The 22,914-nt window shown below is 40.5% G+C and overlaps 1 protein-coding gene across 2 annotated transcripts; it reads left to right on the forward strand.

Moving 5' to 3' along the window:
- The first annotated feature begins 12,544 nt into the window (after positions 1–12,544).
- On the forward strand, positions 12,545–21,045 carry eda2r (ectodysplasin A2 receptor). Of its 2 annotated transcripts, none has more exons than XM_064978005.1 (8): positions 12,545–12,664; positions 13,846–13,945; positions 15,574–15,662; positions 16,018–16,179; positions 16,390–16,491; positions 16,634–17,252; positions 17,545–17,590; positions 18,312–21,045. In XM_064978005.1, exons 1-7 carry the CDS (start codon positions 12,655–12,657, stop codon positions 17,555–17,557), a joined length of 1,095 nt encoding a protein of 364 aa, XP_064834077.1. In that variant the 5' UTR covers positions 12,545–12,654; the 3' UTR covers positions 17,558–17,590; positions 18,312–21,045. The 2 variants fall into 2 exon arrangements, with proteins under 2 accessions (XP_064834077.1, XP_064834079.1); XM_064978007.1 differs by lacking the exon at positions 12,545–12,664 and adding an exon at positions 15,198–15,376 and having other exon boundaries at positions 13,850–13,945.
- The last annotated feature ends 1,869 nt before the right edge of the window (positions 21,046–22,914 follow it).

A 22,914-nucleotide genomic window follows, 5' to 3' on the forward strand; every position in this document is an offset into this window, starting at 1 on the left:
TGCATATTTCCCAGAGTACGTTGCCTTTCAAGTGAATTGTAGCGTTACCACCCATGACAGTATTTGTTAGTGACATGGTTGTTGCAGTCATTCACCTTCAGTCCTGTGATCTTCACCAAGTGAAATCCTAAGTGAATATATTACCATTAAAATTACATTATTTTACACAATACAACAAGTATTTACCCTAATACAGTGGCCAGAAACTCAAGGATTTTAGGACTCAAGTCACATTATGATGGCTTCAAAGTTACAGTGGCATGCAAAAGTATTAACCCCTCTTGGAATTTTTCCCATTTTGTTGCCTTACAACCTGGAACTAAAAATTATTTAGGGGGGGGGGGGTTCATTTGATTTACACAATATGCCTACCACTTTGAAGATGCAAAATATATTTTATTGTGAAACAAACAAGAAATAAGACAAAAAAAAGGAAAATTTGAGCATGCAAAACTATTCACCCCCCCCCAAAGTCAATACTTTGTAGAGCCACCTTTTGCAGAAATTACAGCTGCAAGTCTCTTGGGGGATGTCTCTATAAGCTTGGCACATCAAGCCACTAGGATTTTTGCCCATTCTTTAAGGCAAAACTGCTCCAGCTCCTTAAAGTTGGATGGGTTCCACTGATGTAATGCCATCTTTAAGTCATACCACAGATTCTCAATTGGATTGAGGTCTGGGCTTTGACTAGGCCATTCCAAGACATTTAAATGTTTCCCCTTAAACCACTCGAGTGTTGCTATAGCAGTATGGTTAGGGTCATTGTCTTGCTGAAAGGTGAACCTCCTTCCCAGTCTCAAATCTCTGGAAGACTGAAACAGGTTTCCCTCGAGAAATTCCCTGTATTTTGCGCCATCCATCATTCCTTCAATTCTGACCAGTTTCCCAGTCCCTGACAATAAAAAACATCCCCACAGCCTGATGCTGCCACCACCATGCTTTGCTGTGGGATGGTAGTCTCGGGGTGATGTAGGTGTTGGGTTTGCGCCAGACATAGTGTTTTCCTTGATGGCCAAAAAGCTCAATTTTAGTCTTATCTGACCAGAGTACATTCTTCCATGTGTTTGGGGAGTCTCCCACATGCCTTATGGCGAACACCAAACGTGTTTGCAAATTTTTTTCTTTCAGCAATATTTTTTTCTGGCCACTCTTCCATACTATGGACAGATACTCCATTCTCAGCTGTGGAGCTTTGCAGCTCGTTCAGGGTTATCTTTGGTCTCTTTGTTGCCTCTGATTAATGCCCTCCTTGCCTGGTCCATGAGTTTTGGTGGGCGGTCCACTTTTGGCAGGTTTGCTGTGGTGCCATAATCTTTAAATTTTTTAATAATGGATTTAATGGTGCTCCGTGGGATGTTCAAAGTTTCTGATATTCTTTTATAACCTAACCTGATCTGTACTTCTCCACAACTTGACCTGTTTAGAGAGCTCCTTGGACTTCACGGTGTTGCTTGCTTGGTGGTGCCCCTTGCTCAGTGGTGTTGCAGACTCTGGGGCTTTTCAGAACAGGTGTATAGTGTATACTGAGATCATGTGACAGATATTGAGAAACTAAGATTGCACACAGGTGGACTTTATTTAACTCATTATGTGACTCCTGACAGTAATTGGTTGCACCAGATCTTATTCGCACCAGATCTTAGTGTTGTTGTTTTTGTCACAATGCTTTGCTTTATCTTGGCCAAGTAGCAAATGTAAATGAAAACTTGTTCTTAACTGGCCTACCTGGTTAAATGAAGGTGAAATAAATAAAAAATACTAATAACATTTAGGGGCTTCATAGCAAAGGGGTTGAATACATATGCATGCACCACTTTTACGCTTTTTATTTTTTAGAATAAAAAAAGTTATTTTTTGAATTATTTTTTGTATGTCCATTCCATAAAATCCAAAACAAAATAGGAAAAAACGCCAAGTGGAATTGTCACGGACGTCGTTGTGGAAATGACTGGACCAAGGTGCAGTGTGGTGAGCATACATTTTCCTTTATTTATATAAATGTCGCCAACAAAACAAGAACCAAAGAAACAACCGTGAAGCTTACTAGGGCTATAGTGCCACTAACAAAGTAAACTACCCACAAAATACAAGGGAAAAAAGGCTGCCTAAGTATGATTCCCAATCAGAGACAACGATAGACAGCTGTCCCTGATTGAGAACCATACCCAGCCAAAACATAGAAATATAGAAACTAGAATGCCCACCCTAGTTACACCTTGGCCTACCCAAAATAGAGAATAAAAGCCTCTCTATGGCCAGGGTGTGACAGGAATGAATACTTTTGCAAGGCACTGTATGTGTAATTCCTATTGGAATCCAGCCAGAGTGGGGATACCCAACATTTTGAATTTTTACACACCTGCAACCTGCATTCAGAATGACTTCTAGGTTGGAAAGACTAAGATATGAGACTACCTAAACCATCTAAACTAAACTGGAAAAAACATTTCAGTAACGTGCAATAAGTCCAAGTAACAGATTGTATTCGTGAAAAAACATGTATGTAATTTATATTTGATTAGCAAAAGATTAATTAATCAATGTACATGCAAAAACATAGGTATTGAAACAAATCATTTTTAAAAATCAACCTGCAGTGGAGCACTGAAAAATCAACACTAGGTAACGCTGGCCAATTTGCTGTGTAATGGCAGAGTACAGGTCTAATTATATCATTATGTAGGATGATGACACATCTCTGCTCATCATACATTGCTTGTAGCTACTAGAAATACGTATCTGTTTCACCACAACAGGCTTACATTGCTGACACAGTTATCCTAAACAACCTTCATTCACTTTAGAGTCTAGGCAGTACCAGGTAAAGTTTCCTTCACAAGAGCATGTACTTAGAATCATCAAACATTAATGCAGAGTACATGGGCAAAGATCTGTCTTTCCTAAAAACACAGGTTGTTATATAACAACATTTTAAATAATTCCTTGTAAAAAAAAAGAAGTTATAATTCCAACACTCTTTGAACACCCGCTGTAAAGTAATAACTATCCAAATCTAATGTGTCCAAAAAACATATGTAAAATTAAAATCCCAAAAATTACACACAACAAATATTAAAATAACATTCTTGCACAGTGTAGACCTAATAGATACAAAATGCAGCACCTACAGGCAAGCAAGGATGGTTTGGTAGTAAATTATATTCATATTCTGCCCATAGAAAACACAAAAAAGGATATACCACATGTAGGGTATTTTTGAATTGGCGGAAACTAGTACTAAATGTATATATGTAGTTTCATATTTATCAACACCATGAACTTTTGTATATTAATTAACAAACATAATTGTAGGCTGGGTCAAAATCTCTAATGAAAGTCAACCTTGAAACAGAACATTGTATATAAGAGGGTAAACTCAAGGCTGTCTGCAGGCTCAGTAAGGCCATCCCATTCTATACATGCCAGGTTAGGAATTAGTGATGTTTTTTTGTGGAACTATTTCAATATTTTAATGTATAGACAAATAGCATATAATAATCCATAAAACAAAACACCTTCTGTCATCATTATGCCAATCTGGTGAGGAGACAAAATAATTGGTTGCAGCACAAATAACTGGTATAATAGAGGCAATGTTTTAACCAAGAGTTGTGTTCAAAAACAGCTTGGTTTGGACAGCGTAAGTGACAATGGTATAATAGCTATGGGGTTCAATATGGGCAACATGTCCGATCAGATATCAATGCAATATCACTGTGAACCACTGGGGCATCTGGTCTTCAAGATCTCTCTGAAACAATATCCTCCTGATCCCAACCCCCTTGTTGCTTCCTGGTTACAAACTGTAGGCTACAAACCAACAGCATATCCATATAATGTATTTTATTATGTATCATCAGTAGGGACAGGAGTTTTCCGGATCACTTGACTTGACCAAGTAACCTCTGGGTCCTAGTTGTCAGACATAACAAGAAACACTTTTCAGCTTCGGTCTTTACCATATCCTTGTCTTTTCAGAATTGGGCTTACAGTAAGCTAAATAGTTGCCATAGGATATAGTAGATGAGATTCATTAACATCACTTCAGTCTATACCTAAACTGACTGTTAGAATATGCATAGTCCTCAATTTTGAAGGAGAGTAAGAACAGGGAGTTCTATTATGTGCAAAATACAAAAAATAACTTGATGGGGAGTACTGTTGAAATCATTGAATCAAGAAGGGCTTTCATCTATGAATTACAATTACATGATTGAAAAACTATGAAAATAGTCATCTTTTGTGGTTCCTGCTGAGATAGAGATGTTGTCCATGGACTATCCAGACCACCCTGAAACATACACAATAGAACCATCTACAATGTATGTACTATAAGTCCCAATGTATTATGTGATTAATTAATTCATTGACTTCAAAAGAAAATACAAAATAAATTACTGTCCCAGATTGCTGTAGTAAAAAAGTTAATTTAAATTGCACTTTGTCTTGCTCCAAAGGCATACTTATGCACTAGTTAGGATGTCAGCTCCAGCGAGGTGGATTTCTGGGTACCCCTACAGTAATAAGCAATAGTGACATTGTTATTCATACATTTGATCAAAAACAGTGTCTCAGCTGAAATTACTTGTCTCTCTGTACCCTCTGAATTTATCTTAGGGATTCAACTTACGACTCCCAATTTAGCTCAAAATGAGATATGAGACAAGATTTGTGAAAAAAATAGTAATGTGCTTTGTTCATGCGAGTCTGTGATTTTCATTCTTTAATGTAAGGCTGGCCAGCTGAAACAGGGTGAAGGGAGAGGAGTGAATGTGTGGGAGAGGGAAAGAGGAAAAAGGCAAGGTTTCCAAGAGAGGAAATGCCAAGGCTAAAGCATTTTTTTTAAATTAAAGGTTACAAACAGTGAACAGAGTAATAAATAGTTTTTCCACCTATGGCTGGGATTTTAACCCACTGCAGTTTTGGCCGATTGATACAGTATTACCACTTTAATAGGTATTTGGTAGCATTGCCTTTAAATTGTTTAACTTGGGTCAAACGTTTTGGCTAGCCTTCCACAAGCTAAATGAGGTGATATCTCATTACATATGCACATATTTGCATATCCTGCAAATCCATTTTTTTGGTTTCTGTGAAGTGAGCCTTAAAATGTTGGTTTCCTTTTTTTGAGAAGCTACAGGACCAGACATTTACATTTCTATCTGTAAAATACTGAAGACGTGTACATGAAAAGCATTTTTGGCACATTTTTCTGAAGAAAATGTTATCCAGAATAAACAATTCCCTTTGTAAAAGTCTTGTCACGACTTCTACCGAAGTCGGTCCCTCTCCTTGTTCGGGCGGTTTTCGGCGGTCGACGTTACGACCTTCTAGCCATCACTGATCCATTTTTCATTTTACATTGGTTTTGTCTTGTCTTCCTTCACACCTGGTTCCAATCCCATCCCACATGTTGTTTATTTCACCCTCTGTTTCCCCTCATGTCCTTGTCGGAGATTGTTTGATTGTATGTTATGTGCAAGTTATGTTTTGGCTGACCGAGACCCCCAGACCCCCGGCATAAGGCTCTCGTAAATTCAGGCTGGGAATTTTATTGATAGAGCTTTAGCCTATAGTTTAGGGATCCCCATCGTTCCCGTGGATGTGCCCTTCCCCGTTCACGCCTTCGATAGTCAACCTTTAGGGTCAGGGTTGATTAGGGAGGTCACCACGCCTTTGGGCATGGTGATGCAGGGGGTGTCTTACAGAGAGAATTAGTCTCTTCCTCATTGACTATCCTGCATTTCCCGTGGTGCTGGGCCTACCCTGGTTAGCTTGTCATAACCTCACCGTTTTTTGGCCACAGAGGGCTCTCACGGGGTGGTCGTGAGAGTGCTCAGGTAGGTGTTTAGGGGTTTCCGTTGGTGCTACTATGGTGGAGAGTCCAGACGAGGTCTCCACCGTGTGCATTCCCCCTGAATATGCCGATTTGGCTCTCGCCTTCTCCAAAAAGAAGGCGACTCAATTACCACCTCATCGACGGGGCGATTGTGCAATAGATCTCCTGGTAGACGCTGCACTTCCCAGGAGTCACGTGTATCCTCTGTCACAGGCGGAGATGGAAGCTATGGAAACATGTCTCCGAATCCCTGCGTCAGAGGTACATTCGGTCCTTCACTTCACCCGCCTCCTCAAGTTTATTTTTTGTGAAGAAAAAGGAGGGGGTCTGCGCCCGTGTATTGACTATCGGGGTCTGAATCAGATCACTGTGGGGTATAGTTACCCGCTACCGCTCATAGCCACAGCGATAGAGTCAATGTACGGGGTGCGCTTCTTCACCAAACTAGATCTCAGGAGCGCTTACAACCTGGTGCGAATCCGAGAGGGAGACGAGTGGAAGACTGCTTTCAGTACCACTTCTGGGCACTATGAGTATCTCGTCATGCCGTACGGATTGATGAATACGCCATCAGTCTTCCAAGCCTTTGCAGACAAGATTTTCAGGGACCTGCATGGGGCGGGTGTAGTGGTGTATATTGATGACATTTTGATATACTCCACTACACGCGCTGAGCATGTGTCCCTGGTGCGCAGAGTGCTTTGTTGCCTGTTGTAGCATGACTTGTACGTCAAGGCTGAGAAATGCCTGTTCTTCCAAAAGTCCGTCTCTTTCCTAGGGTATCGCATTTCCACTTCAGGGGTGGAGATGGAGAGTGACCGCATTGCAGCCGTGTGTAATTGGCCGACTCCCACCCACCAGCCGTGTTTAGTCGGTCAGACGGTGGGCTGTCTTAGTGGGAAGTACTGGTGGCCCACTTTGGCTAAGGATGTGAGGGTTTATGTTTCCTCCTGCTCGGTGTGCACTCAGTGTAAGGCTCCTAGGCACCTGCCCAGAGGTAAGTTACAACCCTTACCCGTTCAACAACGGCTGTGGTCGCACCTGTCTGTAGATTTCCTGACTGATCTTCCTCCTTCACAGGGTAACACCACGATCCTGGTCATGGTGGATCGTTTTTCTAAGTCCTGTCATCTCCTCCCTTTGCACGGTCTCCATACGGCCCTACAGACTGCGGAGGCCCTGTTTACACACGTCTTCCGACACTACGGGGTGCCTGAGGATATAGTGTCTGATCGGGGTCCCCAGTTCACGTCGAGGGTCTGGAGGGCGTTCATGGAATGGCTGGGGGTCTCGGTCAGTCTTACCTCAGGTTTTCACCCCGAGAGTAACGGGCAGGTGGAGAGAGTTAACTAGGATGTGGGTAGGTTTCTGAGGTCTTATTGCTAGGACCGGCCAGGGGGGTGGGCAGCGTTCGTGCCCTGGGCAGAGATGGTCCAGAACCCGCTCCACCACTCCCCAACTAATCTCTCTCCCTTCCAGTGTGTACTGGGGTATCAGCCGGTTCTGGCTCCTTGGCATCAGAGGCAGACCGAGGCTCCTGCGGTGGACGACTGGTTACGGCGCGTGAAGGAAACATGGGACGCCGCCCATGTCCACCTCCAGCGCGCCATGACCGCCACCGCAGTGAGGCCCCGGTGTTCACACCGGGGGACCGGGTCTGGCTCTCGACCCGAAACCTGGCCCGCTCCAGGAGTCTGAGGTGCGGGAGGTTCCTCCGCCCCCTCTGGACATCAAGGGGGCCCCGGCGTACTCCATTCGTTCCATACTAGATTCGAGACGTCAGGCGAGGGGCCTTCAGTACCTCGTGGACTGGGAGGGGTATGGTCCGGAGGAGAGATGCTGGGTCCCTGTGGAGGAACAGCTCCATCACTCTCTTTCTTGATCAAATAGCCCTTGCACAGCCTGGAGGTGTGTTGGGTCATTGTCCTTTTGAAAGACAAATGATAGTCCCACTAAGCACAAACCAGATGGGATGGCATATAGCTGTATAATGCTGTGGTAGGCATGCTGGTTAAGTGTGCCTTGAATAAATCGCTGACAGTGTAACCAGCAAAGCACCCCCACACCATCACAACTCCTCCTCTGTGCTTAGTGGTGGGAACCACACATGAGATCCTCCATTCACCTACTCTGCGTCTCACAATGACACGGCGATTGTACTCATCAGACCAAAGGACAGATTTCCACTGATCTAATGTCCATTGCTCGTGTTTCTTGGCCCAAGAAAGTCTCTTCTAATTGTTGGTGTCATTAGTGGTGGTTTCTTTGCAGCAATTCAACCATGAAGGCCTGATTCGCACAGTCTCCTCTGAACAGTTGATGTTGAGATGTGTCTGTTACTTGAAATATGTGAAGCTCTTATAAAGGATTGTCATTGTATATTGCATAACGCCTGGCAGGTACGTTTTGGCAAAGTAACCTCTTGTTTAGGACTCTTGAACCATAAGGGATTTGTTGTTTAATATCATTGACCGAAAGCTCATTCACTATTAAAGAAAAGTGCATCTGACTGGCAGTCTGCAGAGACTTGTTCCTGTTTCTCCATTTTTGCCTTTTGTCTCCAGCACCTTCCCTAATCACCTCTGGGTGTGCAGTAGATTCTGTCTATTGTCTGATATCATTTAAAGCTTGGCTTTATAAACATCTTAAAAGATAAGCAGGATTCTGCTGAATGTCAGCAAGTTTGCTCAGTTCAACCTGTCATAAGCAGGTACAGTGTAATTAATTACGTAGTTATAGGCAATACATTCTCCAAGCCATGATGAAGGCTTCTGAGGATAGTAGAGCTCCTCAGTTAGATTTTGGTATTGCAGGTCATGAGCGCCAGCAACGGAGGTGACTTGCAGTGCATTGAGTTATTAGTGACTAGTGGCCTACAGCCACTCTTCCTGTAAGGCAGTGGTTCCCAAACTTGGGTTCCCAAACGTGGGGTCCCTTGAAATTTAAATGGGGTCCCCTGAAAAAAAATCTGTAATCTTATCAAACAAAATAAGAAATGTTTTCTCTTCAAATCGGTATAGAATATAACCTTTTAACATCAACTAATAACTTACACTATTAGAATTCACTTTCATGTTATTATTATATGTTGAGACAGCGTGTAGGACATACAATTGAATGAAAATGAACACTCAGCGTTAACTAGGGAATATAATTTGTCCATGTATGGTTCCCTGCATTTTCTAGTGTCAATTTGGGGTCGTGTCGAGTAAAAGTTTGGAACCACTTCTACAAGGCTCTGCTGTGGTTGTGTTGTGCTGTACTCTGAGGCTACCCACAGAGTAAATATTAACATCATCGGTACCGTAACCATCCTTTCAAAAGAGAAGTCTGATATTCCAATTGAATTTTGGTCTCTTCCTGCCTAGTCACATCCAACATGTCTGGTGTGTAAGAGATGTGGACCAATACACTTGTGCCAACAACCATTGCCTGCAATGAGCCTATGAGAATAAAGGAGAAGCAGCCAGATGGAACTCACTAAGATTTATCAATGTCATCTGGTCAGTGTTCACTGTGCCATTGGATGATCTAAAATCACATACAGTAGCTCAGAAATTTGATGTGGTAAAAGTAGAAAGTAGTTCATATTTTTTATGGATTCAAGTCACAACTAACTCTGAAGTGACAGGCACACTGTGACAAAACCGTATAAATCCTCCCAGGTGTAACATTAAATTACTCTATGTCTTGTTATATATACTACATTTGAAAGACACTGACTGTGTCTGCTGACTGTCCAGTCAAAGTCTGCTGACTGTCCAGTCAGTAAAATTTATTAGACCAAAATGACATCGGCATCTTTGTCTTTGATAAAGTAATATGGACAAGTATATCAGACAATAGCACAGCCTACATCATATCTTACTTTCATAAAATGCTGTCCTTTTGTCGGTAATCTTTTGAAGGATGTTTAGGCTTCAGAATGGAAGGGATGATTACTGTAATGCTCTGTTTTATACCCTTGAAACCACTTAAGACAAAGCATGTTCCAGGTTATAATATCATCAGGACACTGGAAAATTCCTATTTCCCATGGTGATGAGGAGCTAAGGATAAACTGGTGATAGTCTCTTTAGGGAGCTGGCGAGGTTACTTGAGCAAGCAACAAATGTGTTTGACAAAAATATAACTTTTTCCCTTTGGCTGCAGGTGTTAAATGTTTCCGTCAGGGTTCTTATCTTAAACATTTCTGTGTCCGCCTGTCTGTGTTTGGCAGTCCTTCGTGGCCTTCGGAGGACCAGCTCCCACTGGATTAAAAAACAGTCCTTCAAGTAGGCTACACAACACTAGGTAAAAGACCACAGGCTGCTTTCTGTCAGCACTCGAGATTCCTTCCAAAGCAGCTAAGACAGCATTATGATGCATTGTTAAAATGGTCACATTAATGCTGTATTTGCTTATGTTTATGGTTAGGTACAGAAGCCTCTTTGTTGACCTAGCAAAATAAGGCTACATGTTTGAATAACGCTTTGACATTGCCTTATTTATGTATTTAAAAAATAATGACTGACCTTTGGTGGTAAACAAAGTAAATAAATCCATGGTTAACACCACATGACAGTAAACTAAACATAAACCTATTGGTGAGCACTGGGTGACAGTTCCTTTTTGAGTTTGAGAAATAAACATCTTGAAAAGTATACCAAAAGGAAATGATTGTGTTAAATCTTGAGTTTAGCTATTTTAAACATTGTTAAAGAGATGGGAAGAAAATGCTTTAACTGCAATATTTGAAAATTGAGAAAAAAAACTAATTAGCTACAAAATAACATTCCACACTATACAAAGTCAGCACTCCACTTTCTTAGGTGGTCTGAGTGCTTCTTCTGAATAAGAGAAGCACAGTGAATGAGCCAGTCTCCCTGCTGGGTCAAAGGGAGACATTGCAGGCACTCTGAGACAGTGGGCGGAGCTTCTTTCCATAGTAGAGTACAGTTGTAGAAAGTAACATTACTGGTAATCAAACTGTTTGCATACATTCACACAATAAATTGCCATCAGCCTATTGTTATTTTTTTAATCATAATGATGTTTGCATTCTTAGAGGACTACATTTGATATTAAGAAAATTATGTTGCAATGACAAAGACAGTAAGCACAACCGTGTAATACCAAGGTCACATCATTCACTGCAAATAGTTGAGATTATGAATATGAGAATTCACTATCTTCTTGTTTGTAGTCTACCAGAATTACAGAAGGCTCCTCCACCTGTAACAATGGCATTTAAGTCTGACGTAGACTGTGCATGACCTCTGTTTCCTCATCCAATGGAATTCTCTAGTTCTCACAAAACATAACAACTGTCCAACAGCTACAACATACATATTGGCGACAAACAATACTTAGCTTCCCTTAACTTTCTCAAAAAGATTATGCAAGGCACATTCAACAATCAGACATCTCTATGTCATCTATATCAAACAATGGAATTTGGAGGCTTTTCAGAAGAACATTATGTCATGTCTATTGAATCCATACATACCCTATAATATAGCAGCTGTGGTGTAACTGACCCGATATTGAAAGAAGGTTGTTCTCTTGACATACATAATGCTGCGTTATCCCACTGCCCTGCATAGTTTCTGGCTCTAAGGAGATGACAGGAGTCTTCAGGTCTAAAGGAAACATCACTCATCACATAAGTACAGTTCACCTCCATTACCAATGGTCCACTCTGACCTGATCCTCTCCACATCACCCTCTGCAAATGATAAACATCAGCTGGGCTATATGAACGGAGTCACATCTACATTGTTTGGCTGTTTTAAAATAAAGGATTTAGTCTACAGTTCAAATGAGAGGATTGAGCATTTTGATGTCCTCTTACAATGCGAGGATATTGATTCTCTGTGGCCTACCCCAAAGGTTTGTTTTAGGGGGTTATGCAGACTGTGTGAAAGTCATCCCACACTTGGATTACTCCCTGTCCTTTGTGAAAGATGATAAGTAAGTGGGCCTATGTAGACTGAACAATGCTTGGCTTGGAAAAAGATAACTTGTTTCAAGCAGTAACCAGGTCAGCGATGGGATTTAGTGGATGGAATTTAGTCGTAGACAATGGAGATGGCACAAATTGAAAGTACACTATTGAGAGAAGTATCAAAACTTGACAGAGATTTAGTCTACCCTGGATGAAGGGAAAATGCATTGTCCAACATTAGCCAACATGCTGGTGTGTTATGTTGTGAAATTATGAGGAAAGATTATTATGTTATCGCAGTTTGGATCCTACTGACAAGCACATATTAAAACCCCAATTGAAGCAATTTGATTTGTACTTTTCATACTATGACAAAAATTTCTAATTAACTCAAATTAGCCATAATTCTCGAGCAGAGAGAAACATTAAAATGTTTTCATTGTTGTCACAAAAACAATTTTATTTAATTAATATGATTTTTGATCATTTAAATTTCACAGACATACTATTAGCCCACACAGTCCTTATCTATTACATACTGTACACATGCTATTATAGGTCTACTATATTGCATAGAGTAGCTCTACTATTACACAGACAGACAGGCAGTCTTCTACCGTTTGTTTATTCTCTGTTATTAGCCAATATTCCAGCACTGCTCTAACAAAAATGCGGCTGCATATTCTCTATATATAATTTTACGCAGAACTTCAGACGTTTCCCAATTAGTACGCATTGAGGATGGTTTTGGCCGCCCGACGTGCAGTCTGTAAGGCATGTCAGGGCATGTCCAGATTGGATGAAGTGGCACTGTCTATCGATAGCGTGCTAAAGTATAGGCTCGTGAAAACGATTTTAAAAAGTGTGCTTATGTATCTTCGTAAAACGTATGGATCAAGGTAATGTGACAGTGAAATATATTTAAATATGTTGTGATACTAAGGGTGGGAGGTGTAATTTATTAGCTTGTAGCCTAAGTGATGGATGTATCAGATACGCACCGCTGGTAATGAATGATCTGTTCAATCTTACTGCTTTTGCTTTGTGGCATTTCATAAAACTGTTAAATAATCTCACCAATCAATGTTAGTATATCAGGGTTGTAATTTAAAGTAGAGGATACAGTATGCTAAAACCTCTGCATGTATTCTTTCTCAATAGTGTTCTCTTGCTTTTCACCCCTCAACACAACACATAGAGATGACGATGGAGCCTAGCTGATTTCAGCTTTAGACATTATTTGCCTGTAATTCTAAATACTCTTGTTTGTGTTTTGCATTTTTACTCTCATTCAGTGACATCCAGTTATAGGATATTGAAAATTATTCAACATGCACACATGCAAAACTTTTAATTCAATGTGTTCAATACTCCTCCCTATCTGAGATATCTACTGCAGCCCACATCCTCCACATACACCACCCGTTCTGCCAGTCACATTCTGTTAAAGGTCCACAACGCTCACACATCCCTGGGTCGCTCGTCTTTTCAGTTCGCTGCAGCTAGCGACTGGAACGAGCAGCAACAAACATTCAAACTGGACAGTTTTATCTCAATCGCTTCATTCAAAGACTCAATCATAGACAGACAGTTGTGGCTGCTTTGCGTGATGTATTGTCTGTACCTTGTTGCCCTTTGTGCTGTTTGTGCCCAATAATGTTTGTACCCTGTTTTGTGCTGCTACCATGTTGAGCTGCAGCCATGTTGTATTACTACCATGCTGTGTTGTCATGTGTTGCTGCCATGCTATGTTGTTGTTTTAGGTCTCTCTTTATGTAGTGTTGTGTTGTCTCGCGTGTCGTGATGTGTGTTTTGTTTATTTGTATTTTTAATCCCAGCCCGGCAGGAGGACTTTTGCCTTTTTGTTGGCCGTCATTGTAAATAATAATTTGTTCTTAACTGACTTGCTTAGTTAAATAAAGGTTCAATAAATAAAATAAAAAATACAATATTCAGTGCAATGGTTAAGATACATCAATCTCTATGCATTTTGTTTCCATTTCACTCCGTGTTAATTATAAAGATAAAACAGGAGCTAACTACTGAGCTATAAACTATCATACATATTACATTTTCCTAGGAGCTACATTGCTGTCATGGATTGTTCTGAAACCCAGTACTACTTGCATGGGAACTGCCACCCTTGTCTGCAATGTGGACCAGGACAAGAGCTGTCAGAGGTAACAGAACATAACAATTACATTATAGAGGAATATTTTTGTTTTGGAAGAGAATTTACTGTATTTTCACTAAGGACAACAAACAGATAGGCCATGTCTAGTAGCCTATCCACTCAGCTGAGCAGTAATTGTGTGACGAATGGAAAACATTTCTTAACGTTTAAACGGGCATTTTGTTATGGGTTTCAAGTTAATAATAAGGAAAATACAAATATTTAAAATTCCACATGAATTCACAATGCAGCTGTACTGCTGCCTGCAACGGTTTGGGTCTCAGGTTTGGGTCACACGGTGCATCCCTTTCAAATGATTAAGCATTACACCTGTACTACCATTACTGTAACTCAATTCCACCTTGCATTAACTTCTCATCGAAGTTCTCAAAGTATTGCCAAACAGGATTTCACAGTTGTCGCTTGCCTTTCTCTGCCATTTTTTCAACTGACTTCAAAATAATTGATTAATCGACTCCTTGCACATCAACTCCCGGTGTCGACTCCCATTTCCCCATTCCTGATTGTCAAGATTCGACTCCTCTAGGAACGGAGGAGACTGATTAGCTTTGGTGCTTACGATAACTCGGTTAGGGATTTTTCTTAACGTTTAGGGTCCCAATTTCCTTTAAACGTTTTAAGGTTTAAATGTTCACACCCTTTACTGCAGAACCAGGATTTGTCATTACAGGTGTAGGATCTTAATTGTATCCTTAATTTGCAGGATAACTTTCCTGCAATGCAGGAAAAGTGTAGTGTATTTTAGGTTTAAAAAAGCTTATGAAATGTGGAATTTCCATTGAGAAATGTCCGCCTTGATTTTCTCTTTAGAAAAATATAGCCTATCAACCACTACAGAAATGTCCATTGGTTATCCACATAATAATTCACATTTCCTGTTGCTGTAGCAAACTGGTTCAAATGAACATCCTACAATTTTATGAAACCACAAAAAGCTTGGTTTGACTGTCTGTGGTGATCTCACTCTAACATAATCCCACTGGCAGAGAACCTTGTTCTAAGTTCACACAAGTCCACTTGGCAGGCATGCTAAGGATCTTCACATTTGGGTTTACCCATGACCTAAAATAACCCCAGTGCTCATTGGAAGGGGAAACAGTAATGTATTTTGTAATCTAGACCTCTAATCATCATATTCATTTCTGTTTTGCAAACGTCTGCTTCAGAGATGAACTTTAGTGAAATCCTTAGCTGTAAACAGATCTGCACTGTATATTTTGATTCTTCTTTCCCGGCAGGACTGTGGTTATGGAAGTGGACGGTCGGCTTATTGCATCCCCTGTAATGTCAAGACTTATAAAGAGGGTTGGGGTTACCACTTCTGCAGATTCTGCCAGTCATGTAAACACATAAACAGGCACCAGAAGTCACTGTGCACCTCTAAAAGCAATGCTGTCTGTGGGGAGTGTTTACCAGGGTTTGTACTGTGCATTATCTCATCGCTTTCTTCCATATAGTATCTACAGATCTTTATAGTTAAGACATAGCTGTGCTTTTAAGTCATAAAAGCTCTTCATCCAGACCAGAACATGTGGACTTAGTTTTACTAGCTTGTTTACTTGAAATACCACTATTTCAGACTTTTTTTTCTGCTTTAATTTGATCTGATTTCAGCTCTTACAGTAAGACACGGATAAATGGCTTGCAGGACTTGGAGTGCATGCCATGTGGTCCCTCCTCCACCACTGAGCAGCAGTGCAGCCGTAAGTCTCAGTAAAGCTTGGACGGGACTCTGAGAAAGGAAAACAACTTCATTATTGAAGTCAATTGTGTAGCCGACTGTTATATTGGAAAATTATCTCCATATGCTGGAAACTTAATTACCCATGTTTTTATTAGCCTAATTTTCTATGTGCAATTGTTGACGTAGATAATTAATTGTTTGGGTTATGAGATATTTAAGAATTATAACACTGTTCTTTATTAATAGAATAGTGTTATAATAATTGTATTTGACAAAGGATCAAAGTCAGAAATTGAAAACATCAAATAAATGTTGTGTGTAAGCATTTGCTCAGCCATTTGCTCAGCACCAACCTCAATTCTTTTGTTTTGCAGGAAGCAGAGAAGTTGATGTGGAAAAAGTCTGGAGCCCAGAAGGCCCAGCCCATAACGCTGCTGTTACCGCCACAATTTCTGTAGCCCTGGTTACCATGGCAATCCTAGCTGCTGCCTTGTTTATATACTTCAGACATACCTTACTAAAGAAAATATTTAAAGGTCTCATTATCTCATTATCCACACGCAAATCTCTCCTCTAATGAAGTTTTTGTTGCATGAGATGTTCACACAACCACTGATGAAACTGTAATAATGTGGATTCTGTCAGTGTGTTTGTTGAAATCTCTTTTATAGTAACACGCAGGGTACAAGTAATCCTCCTCAAACTGTGCCTCCTCTGGCTCATTAATTATCTTCTCTCTCTGAAAGGATGCCTGGCTCCTCAAAGCACAAGTCAGAATGACATGGAGTGTGCAGCATACCCAGTGAACAGGGTCACACTGAACCTGGAGCAGGAAGGCCAAGGCTCAGGTAATTATCAGAGTAAAACAGCACCCACCACGCCTTAAACATCCCCTAATTGACTCATATTCTAGTCAATTTGTGAATGCATGGTTCATAAGGGGTTTGTTAGGGTACTAATGTAACCCTCTGATGACCTGTCTTCCTACAGGTGCATGTGCTAACTCTACCACTACTGCAGAAACATTGGCCAGACTGCAGTCCAAAGTGGACATGATTGTCCCTCTGGGGTCCATTGTACTAAGCCCTGACCTTAAAACTCAGGACCACAGATACCTCCTGGAGACCCAGCCGCTGGTGCAGAACTCCACCTGCAGTAACTGCTCCTCTGGGTTTGTCTCTCAGATATCCTCTGAGCCGCCCTCAGTCAGTGGGGACGTCCCACTCACAATGGAGATCCCTGTGGGTCCAATAGACAGTGGGGAGTATGTGGCAGGGTCCTTGTTCCTGCAGAGCAGTGAGGGATACTGTGCCTCTGAGCTGCTGGAGAGCCCTCTCCATCAGCATGTCCCAGTGGAGTGCACTGAGCTAGACTTCCACACCACTGCAGCCTCAGCACTGGACCTTGAGAGTACTACAGACCCAGACTGTAGCTCTGTGAGCCTGGGGATTACTGAGATATCTGAGATTAGGGACGGCTCCTCCGGAGACAGGTTAGGAGGAAGACAACTGAGGAGGAGTCCATCTGACTGCCCAGAGGAGCAAACTGACAGCTGTTGTAGCAGCCATCAACAACCCTGCGACAGTAGTCTGGGAGGCAGTAATGCAATGTAAACACACACACACACACACACACACACACACACACACACACACACACACACACACACACACACACACACACACACACACACAGGCTGATGTCATAAGTTGTGATACCCTCCCATTATAGGCAAGAGACTGGATGCCCATAGATAATTTGTTTTGTGTTTCCCACTTGTCATTTAAGACATAATTAGCTAGATATGACAAACTAAGTTTACAGCTTCACTCATTTAGTAGAGAATGTTTCCCTGGACGGAGCAAAATAAAGTATTCATTCATTAATATTTATATTTGTAGATGGAAACAGTGAGCCTGCTGAAGAAGTGTATCCAAATCATGCAAGGTGGGTTATTCTTCAGTTTACTTGATATCTAAAGCTTATTTTAATGCTGGAGCACATTCAACAGAAACCAAATGAAACATTGCAACTCTCAAAGAACCACAATACACAGTATATGTGACTGATGAGGTGAGGTTCTGTTGCTGTTGTGGCTAGGGATTTAGTTGAGCTACGTATTCACAGAATCTAATCTTGTTCTTGATGGTTCTGGATTTCAAAGTTAATGCAGCAGTTTATACCAGTAGTTTTTAAAGTTGTTTTTCGTTGTGTCTTAATGGTTTTAAAACATTTCTTTATCTTGGCCAAGAGGAATAGTCAAATATATAATGTCTTACTGTTCTACAGGCCACATGGAGAAACAGACAATTGTTGTGCCAAGAGACTTAGCTGCATACTTGGCACCACTGGCTAAATATTCAAGAAGAGGATAAATGTTTTCCCTTTACAGCATGGGCTAGTCCTGAGATAGTAATGATGACAGCATGCTACAATTGTTAGAATTTGCTTTCTGTAGGCTTCCTGGTGAAGCAACACACCAACTGACCTGGTGTGTGATCCGCAGAGGATGAAGTTATTTGCACACTGTCACTGTCCATGTGACATTCTCAAATGTTGAATGTAGAAACAGTAACATCTAGTAATAGCTGAATAGTTAACCTCTTGTGGTAGGTGGACAGGGGGATCTGTGCTCATTTCCCCATTGGCCTGTGTATCTTCTGTCCAGGGGTCCGTCTAGGCAGGCTGCTGCAGGCCTTGGTGGATTCTCTGGCTCTGAAGCTGGACCCAACGTTCCCAGGAGTACAGAACTACCAGCAGGTGGCGCTGAAGATGGGCATATCTCACGAGTTGCTGAAAGACCTGCGCGGGTTTGAACAGGTCTTTTGGTACCTTTCCTCCTGCACTCTGCTGACAGTACCTACACTGCTCCACACCTTCTATCTCCTGCAAAGGCTTGACACCCTCCTCCTGCTGTGTGAATATGCCCTGCAGCGCTATGTCACAGGATGCACATACTAACTGATGATGCTAACAACACTTCTGCCAACACAACCTAGAAGGCTGACATCAACAGGTTATAATATGATCCGTATGCGTACTACTGAACTAGAACCTACCTGAAACAACATAACTGCTCAAACTCAGATGTGGATGTGTAAACATTTAGGGGTTCACAGCAAAGCTGTAAAACCTATTGTTATTCGATTATTTGTTTTCCTTGACATGGTCAAATAACGCAAGCATAGATTGGTAACTTTTCTCTAATTTTACACACAGAAACTAGAGACCTGAATAACTTGGTCAAAAATAATGGCACTGAATGGCCTATATGTGGCACTGTTATAAGCAGTCTCACTTAAACCCTCATATCTGCCGTCTCGTTTGACCTAGAGGCGTGAAACGTTGTATCTAGGTGTTGTTCTTCATACTGAACAAATTTGCCTCAAGGACCCATAAGATCTGTCAGGACAGATTTTCCTCCATCTTGTAAATTTTGGAAAACCTTTGAAAAATTTCTCATGAACCATAGGTAACTTCTTCTCATGAAATTTGGTATGTAGGCGCATGGTACATTTCATAACTTAGTTTGAGAAAAGCTAAGCGATTGGTTAAGAGATGGCTGAGTTATTGTTAAATCAGGAAATCAGATTTTACGTGTCCATTTAAATCCTTTGTAAATCCACCCCACAATGGCCTATCAACTTGAATCTTTTTAGAATAATCAAATATATTACCACAATGAGCCATGCTTGGAATTGATATGTTAAAAATATGGACACTGTTAACAATGACCTTTTTTGACTATGTAACGCTAAACTTAAAATAATTTTTAAAAACTTCTCATGGACTAAAAGTCAGATTCACTCCAAATGTTGTCTTTGGACAGTAGTCCATAAAGCATTTGAGAAAATAATGTTGGTTCAAAGATGGCCGCACTATACCAGTAGATTCATATTTGAAATCTAAATCTCATTAACCATAGGACCAAATGACACCAACTTTGGAATGTAGACCCATGGTGCATGTCTTAACTTAGTTTCAGCTAACGTATTGGTCGAAAGATGGCTGAGTTATTGACAAATCAAAAATCTGTGATTTCACTTGTCCATTTAAACCACTGTAAATCCACTACATAGTGGCCTATCAACTTGAAACTTCATCATCGCTATCATGGATGTCCTTGTGGTATTGAGAGATAAACATGGTAATGCTTTCACTGATTCCACATGAAGGAAGATAGTTCCTACATGATAGGGTGCTTGATTTTTTTATCCTATTAATCTTGAGTCCTTTCTGTCATCGAGCCTGGTCAGCTATATTTGTATTTTTTATTCGGAATAGATCAAATTTTATTTTTTACCTGGTTTCACATGTAACGTATGTGAATGCTAATGTGACATAATTTACTCTATGTTTCAGATATTTTGTCATGCATCAAAAGCTATCCATGAAAATGATGCATTCATATTTGAAAAGTTTGTCAGAAGATACATTCTTTTAAATGCATACTGTACAAACTATGTTAATGGCTGTACTGAATGAATGAAGAAAAAGTATTTCATTTTGTATTAGTATTCCTTTTTATACATGTTTTGGACTTTTGTAAACAAAACTAAAATTACATTCCTATTCATGGAAATTATGTTGTGATGTAATTTGTTATAAACCTTACTTAATAAAGTATATAGTCATAGACAAATTTGAACAGAAAACATGGCCAGTTGCTGTATTTCTGCAACACATAATTGAAAAGCAGACTTAAAATTAAGATTTGCAGAACTAAGGCCACACTACTGACATTTCTACTAAGCTACCCTTTAGCAAGGATTTTAGCAAGGATTTTACATTGTGTAACAACACAAATTATTTTGTTATGAAATTAAACTTGAGTTTTTCTCAGCATTGTTCATGTACTTTTCCAAACAATAGAATCACAAGAAATATCCACGAAGACATCACAATCCACAGTCAAAAATAAGAAAAAGTACAATAACTATACATCTGTAGGAGACTGGATATTATTACTTTTATTTAACTAGGCAAGTCAGTTAAGAACAAATTCTTATTTTCAATGACAATGCCTAGGAACAGTGTGTTAACTGCCTGTTCAGGGGCAGAACAACAGATTTGTACCTTGTCAGCTCAGGGATTTGAACTTGCAACCTTTTGGTTATTACTAACTCTAACCATTAGGCTACCCTGCCGCCCCATTTTGTATAGTCAAATTAAGTGATTTTACTGTTTTACAGTCATAAACAAGCTGATGGAGCCCTCTGATGTTCTCTATGTGTATTACAGTAGATATCATGATTTCAGTGACATCAATGAGACAACCAATTTGTATTAGCAACCAAAATCATAATGTATTGTTTACAACCATACCAATATTAATTGCTTATACCTTATTGTGTTTTCTTGTGTGGTAAAACTGTAAACTGTTACAAAGCTGACTTCCCAGAAAGACCATCTCATTTGAGATTGACAAACATGCCATATGTAAAAGAAAATGTGTGTCTTATTTTGTGATATGACATTTGTAGTTGGTGATCTATTGAAAATAACAATATAATTCAGACACTTTAATCCATAATATGATGAAAATATGGTGGCAATTCAAATGTGAGGTAGTTCACAATATTTTACACCAGGTGGCATGAGTAGGATGATCTACTGCGATGAAATATTTTCTTATAGGCTTTTAAATCAAATCCAATTTTATTTGTCCGGAGCGCCAAGTCTAGGTCCAAAATTGTTGTATTCACATGCTCCAAATACAACAGGTGTTGTATTACAGTGAAATGCTTACTTACAAGCCCTTAACCAACAATGCAGTTTTAAGAAAAATAAGTATTAAGTAAAAAATAGATTTAAAAAAAAAAGTATAAGTAATAAATAATTAAAGAGCAGCAGTAAAATAACAGTAGTGAGTCTATATACAGGGGTACCGGTACAGAGTCAATTTGCGGCGACACCGATTAGTCAAGGTAATTGAGGTAATATGTACATGTAGGTAGAGTTAAAGTGACTGCATAGATAATAAATAGAGAGTAGCAGCAGCGTAAAAGGGGGGGGGCAATGCAAATAGTCTGGGTAGCCATTTGATTAACTGTTCAGGAGTCATGGCTTGGAGGTAGAAGCTGTTAAGCCTTTTGAACCTAGATTTGATGCTACAGTACCGCTTGTCATGCAGTAACAGAGAGAACAGTCTTTGACTAGGGTGGCTGGAGTTTTTCACAATCTTTATAGTGCCTTCCTCTGATACCGCCTGGTTTAAAGGTCTAGGATTGCAGGAAGCTGGGCCCCAGTGATGTACTATGTCGTACATCAAATCTTTTCAGTTTCCTGAGGGGGAATAGGTTTTGTCGTGCCCTCTTCATGACTGTCTTGGTGTGTTTGGACCATGATAGTTTGTTGGTTATGTGGACACCAAGGAACTTGAAGCTCTCAACCTGCTCCACTACAGCCCCGTCAATGAGAATGGGGGTGTGCTCGGTCCTCCTTATCCTGTAGTCCACAATCATCTCCTTTGTCTTGCTTACATTGAGGGAGAGGTTGTTATCCTGGCACCACACGGCAGGGTCTCTGGCTTGTTGGCGTTAAAGGTATAGATCACCCAAATAACAAAATTACATATTGGTTTCCTAACCATCAGTCTATTGACAAGGTATGACAGCAATACATGCATTGGACCAATATTAGCATTTTTCTGTAATCGGAACGATATTAGCATTTTTCCCGCATCATGTTCAAATCATCTATAAATTACTTTGTTGAGCTTCACAATACATTTTAGATAGTTTTGGATGATTTTACATGATACGTGAAAAATGCAAATATCGGTCCAATGACTTGAATGGGATTTCTGCCACAAATGTTAAAACGTTAGTATGTGGAAACAGTGCCATGGAAACTAAACCAAAGTATTGTAACGGCTTTCTTTATGTGAAGGAGAGTCGGACCAAAATGCGGTGTGGCTATTTAGATTCATGTTTAATAAAACAAAGGAAACAAGAATCAATACAAAAACAATAAACCTAACGTGAAAACCGAAACAGCCTAAACTGGTGCAAACTAACACAGGGACAGGGACAGGGACAGGGACAGGGACAGGGACAGGGACAGGGACAGGGACAGGGACAGGGACAGGGACAGGGACAGGGACAGGGACAGGGACAGGGACAGGGACAGGGACAGGGACAGGGACAATCACCCACCACACACTCAAAGAATATGGCTGCCTAAATATGGTTCCCAATCAGAGACAACGATAAACACCTGCCTCTGATTGAGAACCACTTCAGACAGCCATAGACTATGCTAGAAAACCC

The sequence above is a fragment of the Oncorhynchus masou genome, chromosome 11 (assembly GCF_036934945.1).
Source record: "Oncorhynchus masou masou isolate Uvic2021 chromosome 11, UVic_Omas_1.1, whole genome shotgun sequence".
NCBI classification, from domain to species: domain Eukaryota; kingdom Metazoa; phylum Chordata; class Actinopteri; order Salmoniformes; family Salmonidae; genus Oncorhynchus; species Oncorhynchus masou.